Consider the following 13,761-nt stretch of genomic DNA (forward strand, 5'->3'; position numbering starts at 1 on the left):
CCTCCTCATTTGGGGGCCACAGTGAGAGGTTCTTCTCCCCGCTTCTCACTTGTGTGCGGCCCCCTACTGATTTTTCTGTGGGTCAGTGGCCCCTGACTCCAAAGAGGTTCCCCACCTCTGGTCTAGATGATGCTTGGTCCCCTCCATTAATGCAGGGACAAACTTGATTTCTAGAGAGATCCCTTCCAGTTCTATGATTCTATAGAGCTAAAAATGGCAGTGTAGGCATTCCTTCCTGCTCTGAAACCTGGCAAGGGAGGTGGGTTTCAGAGTCTCAGCTCCAACCTGAGTGGGACCATCTAACACTGCTATTTTTAGCTTGGTAGCATAAGCTTGAGTCAGTTGACCCATGCCCTGAGACTCGCTGCGGCACATTTTTCTTTGCAGTGGAAACATGCACTGCTAGTCAATCTAGTCTTCCAGGTCAGAGTGGCTCATCTACAACTAACTTCAGTGGCCATGATTGCCATGGTTTCCTGTGTAAAGGGATCACGGTGTGCACAGAATGTCTAAGAGAAGTCAAGCAGTTGTCATGCACAGAGGCACACAAGAATACGCTTGAATGGCTAAAATACAGAGAGACTGATATGCATCATCTGGAAATGCTCTCTCTTTTTAGTCATTCCATATGGTTTTTAAAGATTCTCCCCCTCCCCCCGTTTGGGTGAAGAGAGGGGACAGATTTCTATATGAATTCCTTAGCCCACTTGTTTAAAAACTTCTCAGCCACTTTATGAGACAGTTAATTTACTGGACATAACATTCTAACAATCAACATAGAAAAATCTGTCTGATGATTTCCAGACTGCTATGTAATCAATGGGGAACATGTATAGGACACTGGAGTAGTCAATTTGACAAATTGTTATTGTCCTTGAGGACACCTGCTTGACCCCCAGCAGTGGAAGCTGCTGACTTACTGTGAACAAGCACAGAAAGGACAGCTTGCTCTGAGTTCATCTCCCAAGTGTCTACTGGTGCTGAAAGCTATTTCTCCCACTTAATGCAATCCCACATATAGAAATTGAAAGACCCTTTCTTCTGCATCATAAAAACATTTCAGAGAATTTGGAATAAACATGGGTTCTTATTCAGATTAGGAAAAAGAATTTAAGTTTAAAAACTACACTAGACTGGTCTGAAAACTTCTGCTGTCCAATGTGGTTTCTACTGACTTTGACACTAAGGCCAGGTTTATACTAGACCCGGAAAGTCAGCTTAAAGGTACACAACTCCAGCTACATACATAACATAGCTGGAGTCGGCATTCCTTAAAGCTGAGCTTGGCACCGTCTTCACAGTGGGAGGTCGATGGGAGCAAACACTTCTATTGGCTTTCCTTACTCCTCACAACTTACTAGCACCAACTAGAGGTGCCCTCAGGGTTCCGTTTCGCAAGTCTTAACTAAACCTGCTAATTGAACACCAGAAGATTGATCTCCAGTGCAGTAAGTACAGACATGATCTAACATGCTATGTTGAACTGGACACACAACTACATCTGTGTCCCCTTCCCTCCTCCTCTCCCTCCCTTTAACTGTTTTGTTTATTTAGACTAAGTTCTCTCTGGGACAGGGATGCTGTCACATCGTAAGTTTGCACGACGCCTAGCACAATGTGACCCGGTATCGGTCAGGGACTTTATGGCCTACCATAGTCCTACTAATAAAAAGTGTTAAATCTGATGAGGGAGCCATGACCCTTTATAAAACAGAGCCCCCAACTAACTAGTCATCCCTACCACTCTCCTTTGTTCCTGTCCCCACTGGGTTACAGCATCCTGATGTCAAAAAGAAGTTTGTGCAGTAACAGGCACCTAGTCAAAGTGCAAAGCCGTGAGACACTCCGAAAAGAATCCAGTTCATTTTAAAAGACCTCTTACTCATTGCACCTGTGCCTATTACTCCTCCTGTCATGAAACCTTCACTTAAATTGTGTGACAATCCCAGAAAGGTCCACAGTTTTGAAAAAAATTAAGAACTCGGGGTAAAGAGACTTTAACATGATCTCCAGACAGTGATAAAAACCATACAGCATCACTTGTGGCTTAAAGGCCCATAGCGAAACCATATCCTGATATGTGGTTGGCTTAAAAAGAAGTCACACTGAATTTTCTCATGGGTTCTACACTGCTGATTCATGCTACATTTTAAGAATTATCAGCCACAAAATCATCTGTGAAAACCACCATACTTTGTCCCTTCAGGATGATCTCACAAGTGGAAAAAAAAATGTATCTTGTGAGCACCTCGCCCATTTCCAACCAGCCTGAGAATTACGTAACATTGCCTTTATGTAATACCTCCACAACAAGTTTATCCTGCTGGTTTCATTCAGAACAAGATACATGCTTAGGATTCTCTAACAGAAGAGGGTTGGGTATGTTGTGACAATCACAAACTCTGCTCCACCTCAAATGTTGCTGCCTGCTCACTACAGTTGTTAACCAACCACTGCCTTGTCAACATCAGCTGTGAGCTAACCCTCTCCTCTGCTGTAATGCAATTGGCCCAGTCACAACGATGACTTATTCGCAACCACTTGCATCACCGGCATCCTGCAGCACAGAAACCAAACCAGAAAATTACCCAGAACAGCTTCTTCTAGACCAGTGCACAGTGACCTGCACAACGGTAATTTGAGACTTCTAGGCACACAGCAGGGAGTTGCCAGGAAAAATTGTGGTGAGAGGCCTTATCCACAACATGAGTCTCCCTCCATCCCTGGCCTACCTATGCATCGGCTTTCCCCCTAAAGATTAGCAAGGTATGAACATGAACAGTGACAAAACAGAGGTAATCCTCAGGGCTCAAGGCATTTCCTTGGACTAATGAAATGCACAGAACATTTATTTCTTCTAGTCTTGGGCTCATTTATCACGGGTCAGCTCTTGGAGTCCTCCGTCATTCCGTTCAGTCTTGAAGGAGATGCTCAAACTCTGCAGCAAATCAACTCCTTTTGAATGGCATCCATTCATCTGGTATGAGGGTTTCCCACTGCTCTCTTATCCTTCCACTGCTAGGTTTCACATGCTCTTCCCTGTGCATTTTTTCAGTTCAGTCCTCACAAGCCCAAATAATCAAGTCTGGATTTTCTCAGCTGTTCTATAATCAGTACCCACCTCCAGACTTACTCTAATTTATTTGTTCTAAACATGGTCCATGCTTGTAACTCCAAGCATCCAGTTTAACATTTTAGTTTTCATCTTTAAGATCTGTTCCAGTCTCTTACTTGGTATCCAGGATTTGGAGTGAAGATCTAATGGCAGTCTTGTAGCTCTTACTTTTAATTCCTGTGCTTATTGGAGCAGTGTCCTGTAGATACCTCTCACATACTCCTTCTGATCAAGATTTCAGAATATTAAGATTTCCTCCCTGCCCAGACAATCTATCCCATGTCTTATGGGAAGCTCAAAATACACTTAGGGTGTGTCTAGACTACAGGGTTTTGTCGACAAAAGTGGACTTTTGTTGACAAAACTATACTTGCGTCCACACTGCCTTTGAGTTATGTCGACATAACGTCGACAAAACTCAGCAGTTTTGTCGACGTATGTAAACCTCATTCTACGAGGAATAACGCCTTCTGTCGACAGAGTTCTGTCAATAGAAGGCATTATTGCATCTACACCGTCCTTTGCGTCCACACTGTTATGTCGACAAAGCGGCTTGCTTTGTCGACAGAACTGGATGTAGTCTAGACGCTCTATGTCGACATAAGTTTTGTCAACAGATTTTGTTGACAAAACTTATGTCGACGTAAGCCTGTAGTCTAGACATACCCTTAGGCAAGGCTTTGGAAATATAAACTGTACAAAAGCTTGTGTAGGGCAGGAGATTATTTTGATAATTTCTTTTAGAAGTCTCCTACTCACATTAACCTAACAGAACTAACTGAAAAATGTCACACTGATACAGTGTTATCATCCCTCAATATTATTGTAAGAAATGCCAGTCTTGGTGTTTTTCTTAAAGCTTCATCTCCCAGAATCAACTGAACATGGACAGAATATCAGTTTTCATTTAAGATAAAGTTTCGAGCCCTTGCTGCATAGAGAAAAGCTTGAAAACTTGACTTAAGATCAACCTAAAGACTCAGAAACCGGAAGGCTAGTCAGAAGAATCAAAAGGTACGATTTTAAAGTTATCTTGTGGTGTTTAAAGGGCCTGACTCATATTTTGAATGCTTGGGGTTGGCAACACTGCTGCAGTGGTTGCTTGGAGACTTAAGTGAAGTGAATGGGTCAGTGTATTTGTTTCACTATCTGCTGGGCAGATGTCCGCATCACAAAGTCCCTATCTTATGCAGCAAGCTCAGCATATTGCAGGTACGGGAAGAGAAAAACTGTGTTGTGTTATAACAGCAGTTCCATTGCCTGAGTAAGAAGCAGCACAGTTAAGCTCTGAAAATAATCGCCACTCAAACTGACAACTATCGGCAGCTGATACAGGTTACCTAAAAAGTGGTTGTCCTTTGACCTCCCCTCAAGTGATACAGTAAGCAGATGATGTGTAGGAAAATGGACCATGTAGCCAAACAAGCCAGTCATTCATATGCTACAATCCTAAGGATGTAAAATCCTATTTAATTGGTTAACTGATTAAAGTGGGTTGGGCTGGCCCGGCGAAAGCAGCCCCTGCCTTTGACGCACCAGGTCCTGCCACGGACAGGGGCTGCTCCGGATGACCAGTTAACCTCTCTCATCCATAATCCTGGCCTCTGGCAAGACTTTCCAAAAAGAGCAAAGACAAAGCCTCTATCCTGCTTTGTGCAACTACGTGCCCCATGTTTCTAAACAATTTCAGCACTTCGTGTTACTGATTAGGTCTGTCAAATGCAGAAAGAGTTATTCTGTCTTAGCGTTGGGAGGTGCTTGCAGTCAGGAGGAAAGAAGCTATAGATACACCAACTGCTTATTTACTTTTCACACATTTTCTCTGCCTGGTGGAAGGCAGTGACCTATGTATATGGCACATTAAATTATAAAGGGATCATTAGGTCTTCTTTCTACATTGGCCCAGTGTCAAACCTCTCGGTATTAACTCCACTAAAGAGTACTCATAGCATTTAATAACATAATTAACCTTGAGAGCAAGGTAAAGTCACAGAAATCCTTTCATGTAGGATTAAAGCTCTGAGAAAATACATGTGTCTAACACAAAAACTGAACAAGACGCTGTCTGCATTCCCAGCTGATCCCGGGGACAGCCCCTCTCTCAGTCACCAAGCCACTTGTGAACGGGCTGCTTATAAAATGCGCTTGGCCACACACACAGCTGCATATTTCTACTGGGATGAGGGTCACTTTAGAAGTGCCCTTGTTCATATGTATTCTCTGTATTATCCTAGCTCTTAGGAGTGGTATTAGACCTTTCCTCCACAGGCATGACTCTCTCACAGCTCTTCACAACCAGTGGTCAAAATGAAGACAGACCTTGATGGGGAAACTAACAGATTATATCCCAGTTACAAAAGGATTTCAGTAAGGCTGTTAACCTCTTCCCTTTTTAACTTTTACACTAATGATGTTGCTTTTCCACTAAAAGAGGATGAAAAATTTCCCCTGAAAATCATGACTCACCCTGTGTCTAGGTTTCTACGGTCACAAACACCTTTGGGACTGAAGTGTTCATTACATGCATTTGGTTTATATGGTCAATGGAGGGTCTTTCAATAAATTATTCCAAAACTAATGCAATTGTCTTCAGTAGGCAATAGAGGTTGTATAATTAGAGAACTGGAGAGCAGTACATGGGACAAGTTAGCTCTTTGCAATACCTAAGGACCTAACTCTCTCAAAATGGGCTATGGGACAAGCATATTCAGGTACAAAAGAGAAGGACTCAGATTCAATGCAAGAGGTGTTAATTATTAGGAAGGTCTTTGGGTTCCCAAATAATACTCCAGCTGCTGCTCTTATGTATGATCCTATTCTTTTCAAAATTTTTCTTTAATGCATAGCCAAATGGTTGGCTGTAGTGATCATTTGCTATTTGGTTCATTTCTGCATGGCCACAAGGGTTTGATGGTCTGAGAATCCAATACTGGAACTGACTTGGTGAACCCACCTAATACGTGGTCTGGCCTTTGGGATGCCTCCACCCTTCAGTTGATGAAATTTTATCCCAAATGTTACAAGCCACCCAGGGTATGGAGATCATCAGAACATCCCATCACATTCTCACAAAATGTCCAAAAAGCATAACACACTGTCTGGAGTCAATGACCCCAAGTCTGTAGATGGGAGTGGCCATAAACATCTGCAATACAAATGAAGTCATTCCACTTTATGCCCAATATAGGCTATTGGCATTTTGTATGCAAAGCCGCCAGCTTTGCCCAGTCTGAGTTTCACAGCCATACAACAGTATGGAAAGGATACAGCTCAAATAGATCATGAACTTGGTTGTCATGATGAGATTAGGTTGGCTGTAAACAATCCATGGCAGACACTGTGATGCCATTCCGATGGACAACCTCCATGTGAGAGTTGGAGGAACTGGTGACTATACCACACAAATGGCAAAAACTGGAGACTGCTTTGCTAGTTTCTTTATCCAAAGCGATTGGAGTTGTGGGTGGACCTGGTCCTAGATTTTGCAACTTTGTCTTTGACCACAAAACACAGAGGTCACCCTTAGCCAACTTCTCCATTTACTGGAGTTCCTCGTGATACCTGTCAGGGCTCCATACTAGGAGAACCATGTCCTTCCAGACAACTAAACTGAAGGCGACAGCTTGCCAGCATGGCAATACGCACATGTAATCTGCAAAAGTGAAAGTTTAACACCCCCTGTGCAAAATGCAACACCACAGCAGTTTTAACTTCAGCACATGCACTTGCACTATTTGACAAGGTTGTGCTTTGAGATGCAGCTCAGCAGGACTCTCACAAAAATGTCCTTGGTTGAAGCATATACCAAATCGTTGAATTCTACAGGTTTTTCAAAATTGGAAATTATCAGATTTAAGTCGAAAAACAAATTCCTTAGTCAACTCGAGACTAGAGGATATTAATAAACTGGATAAAACCGTTGTTTCTACTTTAGATATGTCATCTTGGTTCCCCCTTGTTAAAGAGACTCCTGGGAAATGTCAGAAAACGAGACTGTGTGTAATAATATGCTTAGGAGGGGTCTTTACAGATCACCGTTTTCAATACACACAGACAGCTTACTTAAAAGGCCGATATAGTGGCATAAAAAAAACATAACTGTCTTTGTCCATTTGGTTTAGGGCAGGTGGAAGATCTATGCCATTATTTATTATATTGTCATTTGTATTACTAGTTGGAAAATGTCTTTCCATATTTTTGTCCCAGATTCCTTTTTCTTGATCTCTCAGAAAACAGATTAATTGTTAAGAACTGACAGTGCATCTGTGATCCAAGTGGTTGCCCTATTTGCTTGGGTAGCTGCTACAACGAGAAAAAGGGAAAAGGCACTGTGATCATATGTGGGTTAATGGGCTATGCCGTTTTAAATCTGGGCTTTTAGGTATTTTAAGTTTTTTATAACTTTGGAATTCATGTTTACTTTTTTTGGAATAGTTTTTGTTCTCTGCTATTAATAAACTTCTGATTCATGCACTCACACCCGGGTGTATTGTAAAAGCTATTGTGGCACTAGAAAATGTGAAAGAGCAGGTCAAGCCACATTGCAACAGGACAGCCCTTCTTTCTCTTGCATCCAAACAAAACCAACCCATTTCTATCACTTTTCTATCACTAACCCATCTCTATGCGCTGTAAAGAGGAACCTACATGTAAAGGCAGATCCTGATAACAGCAGCTTCCTGAACAGTTCTTTCATTAGAAATGATCTCCCCTGTCCAGGGAGTACTGGAAAAAACAACAAAACAAAATGTTGAGAACATCAGCTAAATTTAGGGACCACAAAAAACATTCAGACACAAACGTTCTCTGCCTCCACCTTCTAGAGCTCCTACCAGTTCGGAATCTATTCCTTTGAATTCAACTATCAATACTAATGCGATAGTGATGTGACGAAAGGCCACAGAAAAGGCTGAAAATTCCTCTTGCAACTACCTTGCTCTGATCATCCATATGGAACTAGGCAAGGAACATGAGATCTACTGCATTAGCTGGTGAGAGATTTGTTGGTTTTAAGGAATCCACACTTATTTACAAAAAATGAATGCAGAATGTTTTCATTCTCTAATAAAGCAGCTGCTGGATATATTTCTTTGCACTGACTAAAGGTGATAGAATATAACAACAATATTTTGCCTGCGCAAATGAGTAGCTCTATATTGGGGGGGGTGTTAAACAGGAGCTGAATGACCACTCTTTAATCAGAACATGTTAAAAGGCAACTCGAAGGTGGTCAAAATTTAATTCCGAGATTTCAATGCTTGGCTTCAACACTTACTGATTTTTGTAGTCAGTGGCATATATCTAAAAATATCCACCACCACAAAATCTGAAGGCTTCTGGCTTACTATCTTATGACAACATATTTTAAAACACAAGTTGCCAGAACAGCAAAGTATCTATCTCTTTTGAGTAAAACCTTTTGTATCTATGAACAACATGTGGGATTTCCTGGGAACCTTTGATTTATCATCGCTTACTAGTTAACAGGAAGCTACCTAGCTTGGCAAAATTTTACACGGACCCCAACATATAATACCAGCTGCTACTAGGACATTAAGAATGTCACTCAGTGTGTTCTTAAAAAGTAAGGCATATTGGCCATTATCCATGAATCTAAGTTTGCGTGGAAGCTGATGCTTCCTGAGTTATCCTAGTTACAAAAGGGCTTTTAGAGAAGATTTGGATGGTTTCTAACCTAAGAATTCACAAAGCAAGCAACTATTTTCAGCATTAGAACTAATGATGTTAAATATTCTGGTTCTTCACTTCTCTTTTCCCACATGAACTCTCAGAAGGATACTATGTGCCCTGATCTGCACAGGTGAGCACAAAGATACCCATGTGCCCTCTCCTTTTGCATTCATTCTGCCAGGTGAAACACATGTGAACATCTCTGGGGAAGACAGCGTCTGTCTATAACACCAATAAAGGATGTATACAGCAGGCATCAAGGAAAGGCTGAAAAGCAAGGCTTTACTTCTGAACTGCATGCATAGCTACATTTCCAACAGAATACCCATTGTTACTCTCATCCCATTAAACCTCAAAGGAATACAGCAGTGACAGGTTTCCAGGCTTTTGTGGTTAACATCATGAGGGCTCTTACCTGTGAATTGCATTCTGTGATGCTCCTGGTGCCTCTACCATAATCCTGTCAGCATGACAGCCAGAACGCTCTCTGTGCATACTCCTCACACACTCTCTTTCTATTTTCGCTGCCTCATACAGTTTGGAATGCAGAAAAGCCAGAGCCAAAGCCAGTCAAACTCAAGCCTGTCTACCAGTCCCTTGGCTTCAGTGAAACAATAGCTGCCCTTCACTTGCTTTCCTTCTCACAGCATTTGAGCACGTGCAGTCTCCCCTGTTTACAGCTACATAATGTCCCAGGGAAGGGTAGGTACTTAATTTTCCTGTCCCATTGGGGTGGAGTGACAGTGACAGGGAGTGCGCAGGGTTGAGGGGGTCAAGTGGGAGGTCTGCTGTTAAACTAATGAAAATCACTGGTCTCTAGCAGATGCCTCAAAAATCTATAGGTCTAAAATCAATTACGTGAAAACTAACGAAGAAGCGCCGATTTCGGAGGCATCACAAACTGTCCAAAGTACCAAAAAAAGTAAGTCAACAGCAAGAAAGTACAATCCCAAATCAGCCTAAAACCATTTATTTTCATTAGCTGAACAGCAGACCTCCCTCCCCCCACTGCCTAACCTCCTCAACCTGTCACTCTCACCACCCCATGGGACAAGAAAATGAAGTATTTGCTGCTCCCTGGGACATTATGTAGCTGTAAACAGGGGAGACTGCACTTTCCTTCTCTTGCAGCATTTGGGCAAGCCAAGACCTCACTTGCTGACACTGTCAGTCTCATTAAATTGTGTTTTACATTTAAAGATACTCCTACCTCCAACCAACTCCACAGCTCAGGAAAATATACAATTCCCAACAAGCCCTGGAGATTTTCCTCTAATCACTGTATCTCCTTGGATCCCGAACTGGGATTGCTTTTTCATTCAGGCTGTGATTTCTGGCTTACACAAAGGAATGCTGAAGTTGGAGATAAACAAAAAATATAGTAGGAAAAGATCTTTTATTTTAAAGTTAGAGAGTTTGACTTCAAGGCACAACAGCATTACCCTAGAACAGAGAACAAAAGCTGCTCAACATGCCGAGAAAACAAGGGGAAAACACGCATTCCAGTCCCCGCTGCTGGCATGATGCCTTTAACGCATTATAATGCTACTGCTGAGGATAGCATGTCAAGTTTGATCAATTTAAAAATCCACAGTTTGATTCCCAGCAGATCCCACCTGCCAGTCTGGGCACCAGAGCAGAAGAGAACAGACAGGAGAGGAACACAAAATCACTTAGCTTATTGCTACAATTTAATGAACAGCTGATAGTAAATAGACCACATGCTCTTTCCCACCTTCCATAGTTTGGTCAAAGTTTTTCCAGTTTTGTTCGTTTGTTTGTAACATGATCTCTTCTTTCTTTTCAGTTCCTCGCTCCTTGGTGACATGTCTCTTCCTTTTTGCTCACTGTGTTGCCTCTGTTTCAGATAACCTTCTGTTCTTTCTCCTCTTGTGCAACAACCCCCACGCCCTAGCAATTTTTTCCCAGGAGGAATAGAAGCTTTGATGACCCCACCCCCAGCTAAGGCTCACACGAGAAATATGTATGAAAGCCATAGGATAATTTCTGGAAGAGAAATTGTGCTGAATGTGTGCTCAGACAAAACAAACTGTGCAAATAAATATGGAATGAAAAATACTATCATCTCCACCTTGCATTCTAAAATTAAGTAAAAAATTAAGCCACTATCACACAGAGAAACCGAGAACTAGGTACATGGTTCATGCTAGTGCAGGCTTTTAGATTAAAAAAAGTCACAAACAATGGTACAAATAAGTAAACAAGCCTCTCTAAACCGAGATTAGTTTGACCTGCTTCTCGAAATACTTAACTATTGAGGAAGTGGAAGGATAGGACCATCTCAGTTTAACAGGGAGTCCTTAAAAAAGCAATTTGCGAATTAACTAATCTTCCTCTCCTCACCCCACACACATGCCCCCACTGAAATGAAGTTTGACAAAGGCATAGTACACTTTATCCAGAAGCATCTCAAAGCATTGTACAAACTGCTTCTGCACCATGATAGAAATGCAACCATGTCTGGGGTGGAGGTCAGATGACAATAACTAGCTTATACAACAGTGAGAAAGGAAGAAAAGGTCTAAAGCATCGGGACAAATACATGCTCTTCTTTAAAGAGACACCAGAAGTTCCATATTTATGTAGACAAGACACTGGCTTCTAATTTAACAGACAGCTCCTAGCCAGAGTGAAATGAAAAACGAAGCCCCAAAGTCGATCCTAGACCCTGGCAGCAAGTCCAGCTCTCCCTGCCTTCTAAGGAGCCTACAGTTGCAGGAAGGCAAGCTGGCCACTCCCCCTCCTTACCTCACCCCCGGCTGCAGGTTACACCTGGCTCCCTAGAGTTGGCTGCAGAGCCCACAGTGAAGCCTGCTCCAGAGCGGGGCTAGCAGCCCTTGCCGACCCCACTACCAGGGAGGAGGCTTTGCTGCCAAAGCAAAGTTGCCTTCCTGGGAACGGAGCCAGCAACAGCCCTCGCCAGCCCCATTGCCGCAGCGAAGCTTCCTTCCCCGGGAGTGGGGCCAGCAGGGGCTGCCAGGCCAGCTCTTGGCTCTACGCAGTATAAAGTATAAGCTTTATATTTGCAGAGTAGGGATGGCAGTGGCTAGCTAGATAATTGTTTAACCGATAAGCTCAGGGCCCCCTGTGGAGAGAGGCTGCTGTTGCCCTGCATTGCTGCCTCTGTATCAGAGGCAGCAGGTGGGATCTGTTCTGCGTGGGGAGCCGATTTTTAAACACAGAGGCATCAGCGTGGGGTAGTAGCTCCCCTACCTGGGAGTGGGCTGGTAGCGCACTGGCTGCCGCCCGTGGGGGCATTGAATAGTTGTGTAACCGCTAAGAATCACTGCAGTCGATCACTGTAGAAATTAAGCGATTTCTAACATCCCTACTACACAATCCGCAGCATGTGTAACTGCTATGGTTTTTAGCAGTTCCACACTTGCATTTTTAAATGCATTTTTACATCCCGGTTGAACATCAGGGTGTTCCTTATCAGCTTTTCTGGAAGAGGACATATATATCTTGCATATATATCTCTGACTAGTGGGTGCCTGGTATATCTTTAGTATGGCCAAGCTGTCTTCTGCTTTTAAAAATATACTGTGAAAAACAATGGGTCATGTCAGAAGGTGCAGCATTCGCTTACTAGTGCATTTCCTTGGGCTGGTGTCAAAGCACCGATACACACTCTAATGTGGCTTTGCTGCTTCTGTCTAATCTATAACCTCATGTACTGGTCAGGGTGACTCCCAACCCATGAGTCTCAATTATCATGACACAATGTAGAGCCTCTTCTTCCCACAACATTCCTGACAGCCCATGGCCTGGGAAATAACAGCATTTTCTCTGTCCGGAACTATTCAAACTTAGCATTCGCCCACTTGCTCAGAAATGTCACGCAAAGCCTTGGCTCATTCTTAGAGCCTTCTTGGGATGTTTCACCAACAACAGAAACAGAGATCATCCTTCAGCATTATGAAACTCCCTAAAGACAGCCAAAGATGCCCATAAATACTGCCCTTGTGATCATGGTCACAAAAGCGTGCATCTTACCCAGCTGGCAGAACGAGACCCAGCACACTAGTCAGGGGAGCCTCACATCAGAATGCAGAAACAATCAAAGCTTCTTCTAAGACCTCTCTAAATGGAAGAGAATTAGCTGTGATGTGCCACCCTGCAGGAGACACAAAGAGCGTGTCTGGTCTTGAATTCATCGGTACTACCTGCATGATACCACGGTCAAAAACGTGCATGTTTCTTCAAATGCAAATATTTGCAGTAATATCTAAGACCAAAATAGAATAAATGCTTCCACCCCTCGCTAGGTAATACACAAATGCATCCATAATTATCAGCCTGCAGCCAGAAGCACTCTATTGGACACTGAGTTGGATCTTAATGGATACTAATCACTGTTAGACCATATAGATCTTGGCATCTCCAAGACTTCTTTTGGAAGCCAGGGATTTGCACACGCCTGTTAGGATAGAGATGAACTCCAATTGAGTTCAATAACCCATTTTCCCTCTGTGTCTTTTTTATTTTTCTTTTAAACAAAATTATCTCTCTGCTGTGCCCCATTTTGTCTACTTTGCTGATATAATCAAAGCAAGCACAATTCCTTCCTCTCCCCCTGCTGTAAAAAAGAGACACCAGTTATAGTAAAGGTAACAAATTATCAAAATAGCCTATATTCTTGCTGGAATAAGTCCAGTTTAGTCTCTGAGACTGGGTCTACACCATATACTTACATTGACAAAACTACAATGCTCAGTCCAAGCCAATACATCTATTCTACACGGCCATTTTCTAAGCCCTGTAGCATGACCTTGAATCAGCTGACTCAGGCTCTGAGATTTGCTATTGTGGGTCTCTTTTGCAGTGCAGATATATCCTTAGTCTCCAGAATAGTTAGTGTTGAGAAATTCTTCAAGCTCTCTATAAAAATATCAGAAAGGAATCTTAACTAAATGCAGTGGAAATGGTTGGGC

The 13,761-nt window shown here is 42.6% G+C and overlaps 1 protein-coding gene across 12 annotated transcripts in view; it reads right to left on the bottom strand.

Moving 5' to 3' along the window:
* Positions 1-13,761, bottom strand: part of RASAL2 (RAS protein activator like 2) — a 248,542-nt gene that overhangs the window by 92,765 nt on the left and 142,016 nt on the right. Inside the window, exon 1 of one of the 12 annotated variants that reach the window (XM_075936878.2) lies at positions 10,542-11,074. The exons of 10 other annotated variants lie outside the window; for them this stretch is intronic. In XM_075936878.2, the coding sequence (XP_075792993.1) occupies positions 10,542-10,593 (52 nt within the window). In that variant the 5' untranslated portion in view covers positions 10,594-11,074. Of the gene's footprint in view, positions 1-9,221; positions 9,731-10,541; positions 11,075-13,761 lie in introns of those variants that run through there. One more of the 12 variants, XM_075936879.2, reaches the window with a different exon arrangement.

Source organism: Pelodiscus sinensis, chromosome 9, assembly GCF_052426305.1.
Source record: "Pelodiscus sinensis isolate ZL-2025 chromosome 9, ASM5242630v1, whole genome shotgun sequence".
NCBI classification, from domain to species: Eukaryota; Metazoa; Chordata; order Testudines; family Trionychidae; genus Pelodiscus; species Pelodiscus sinensis.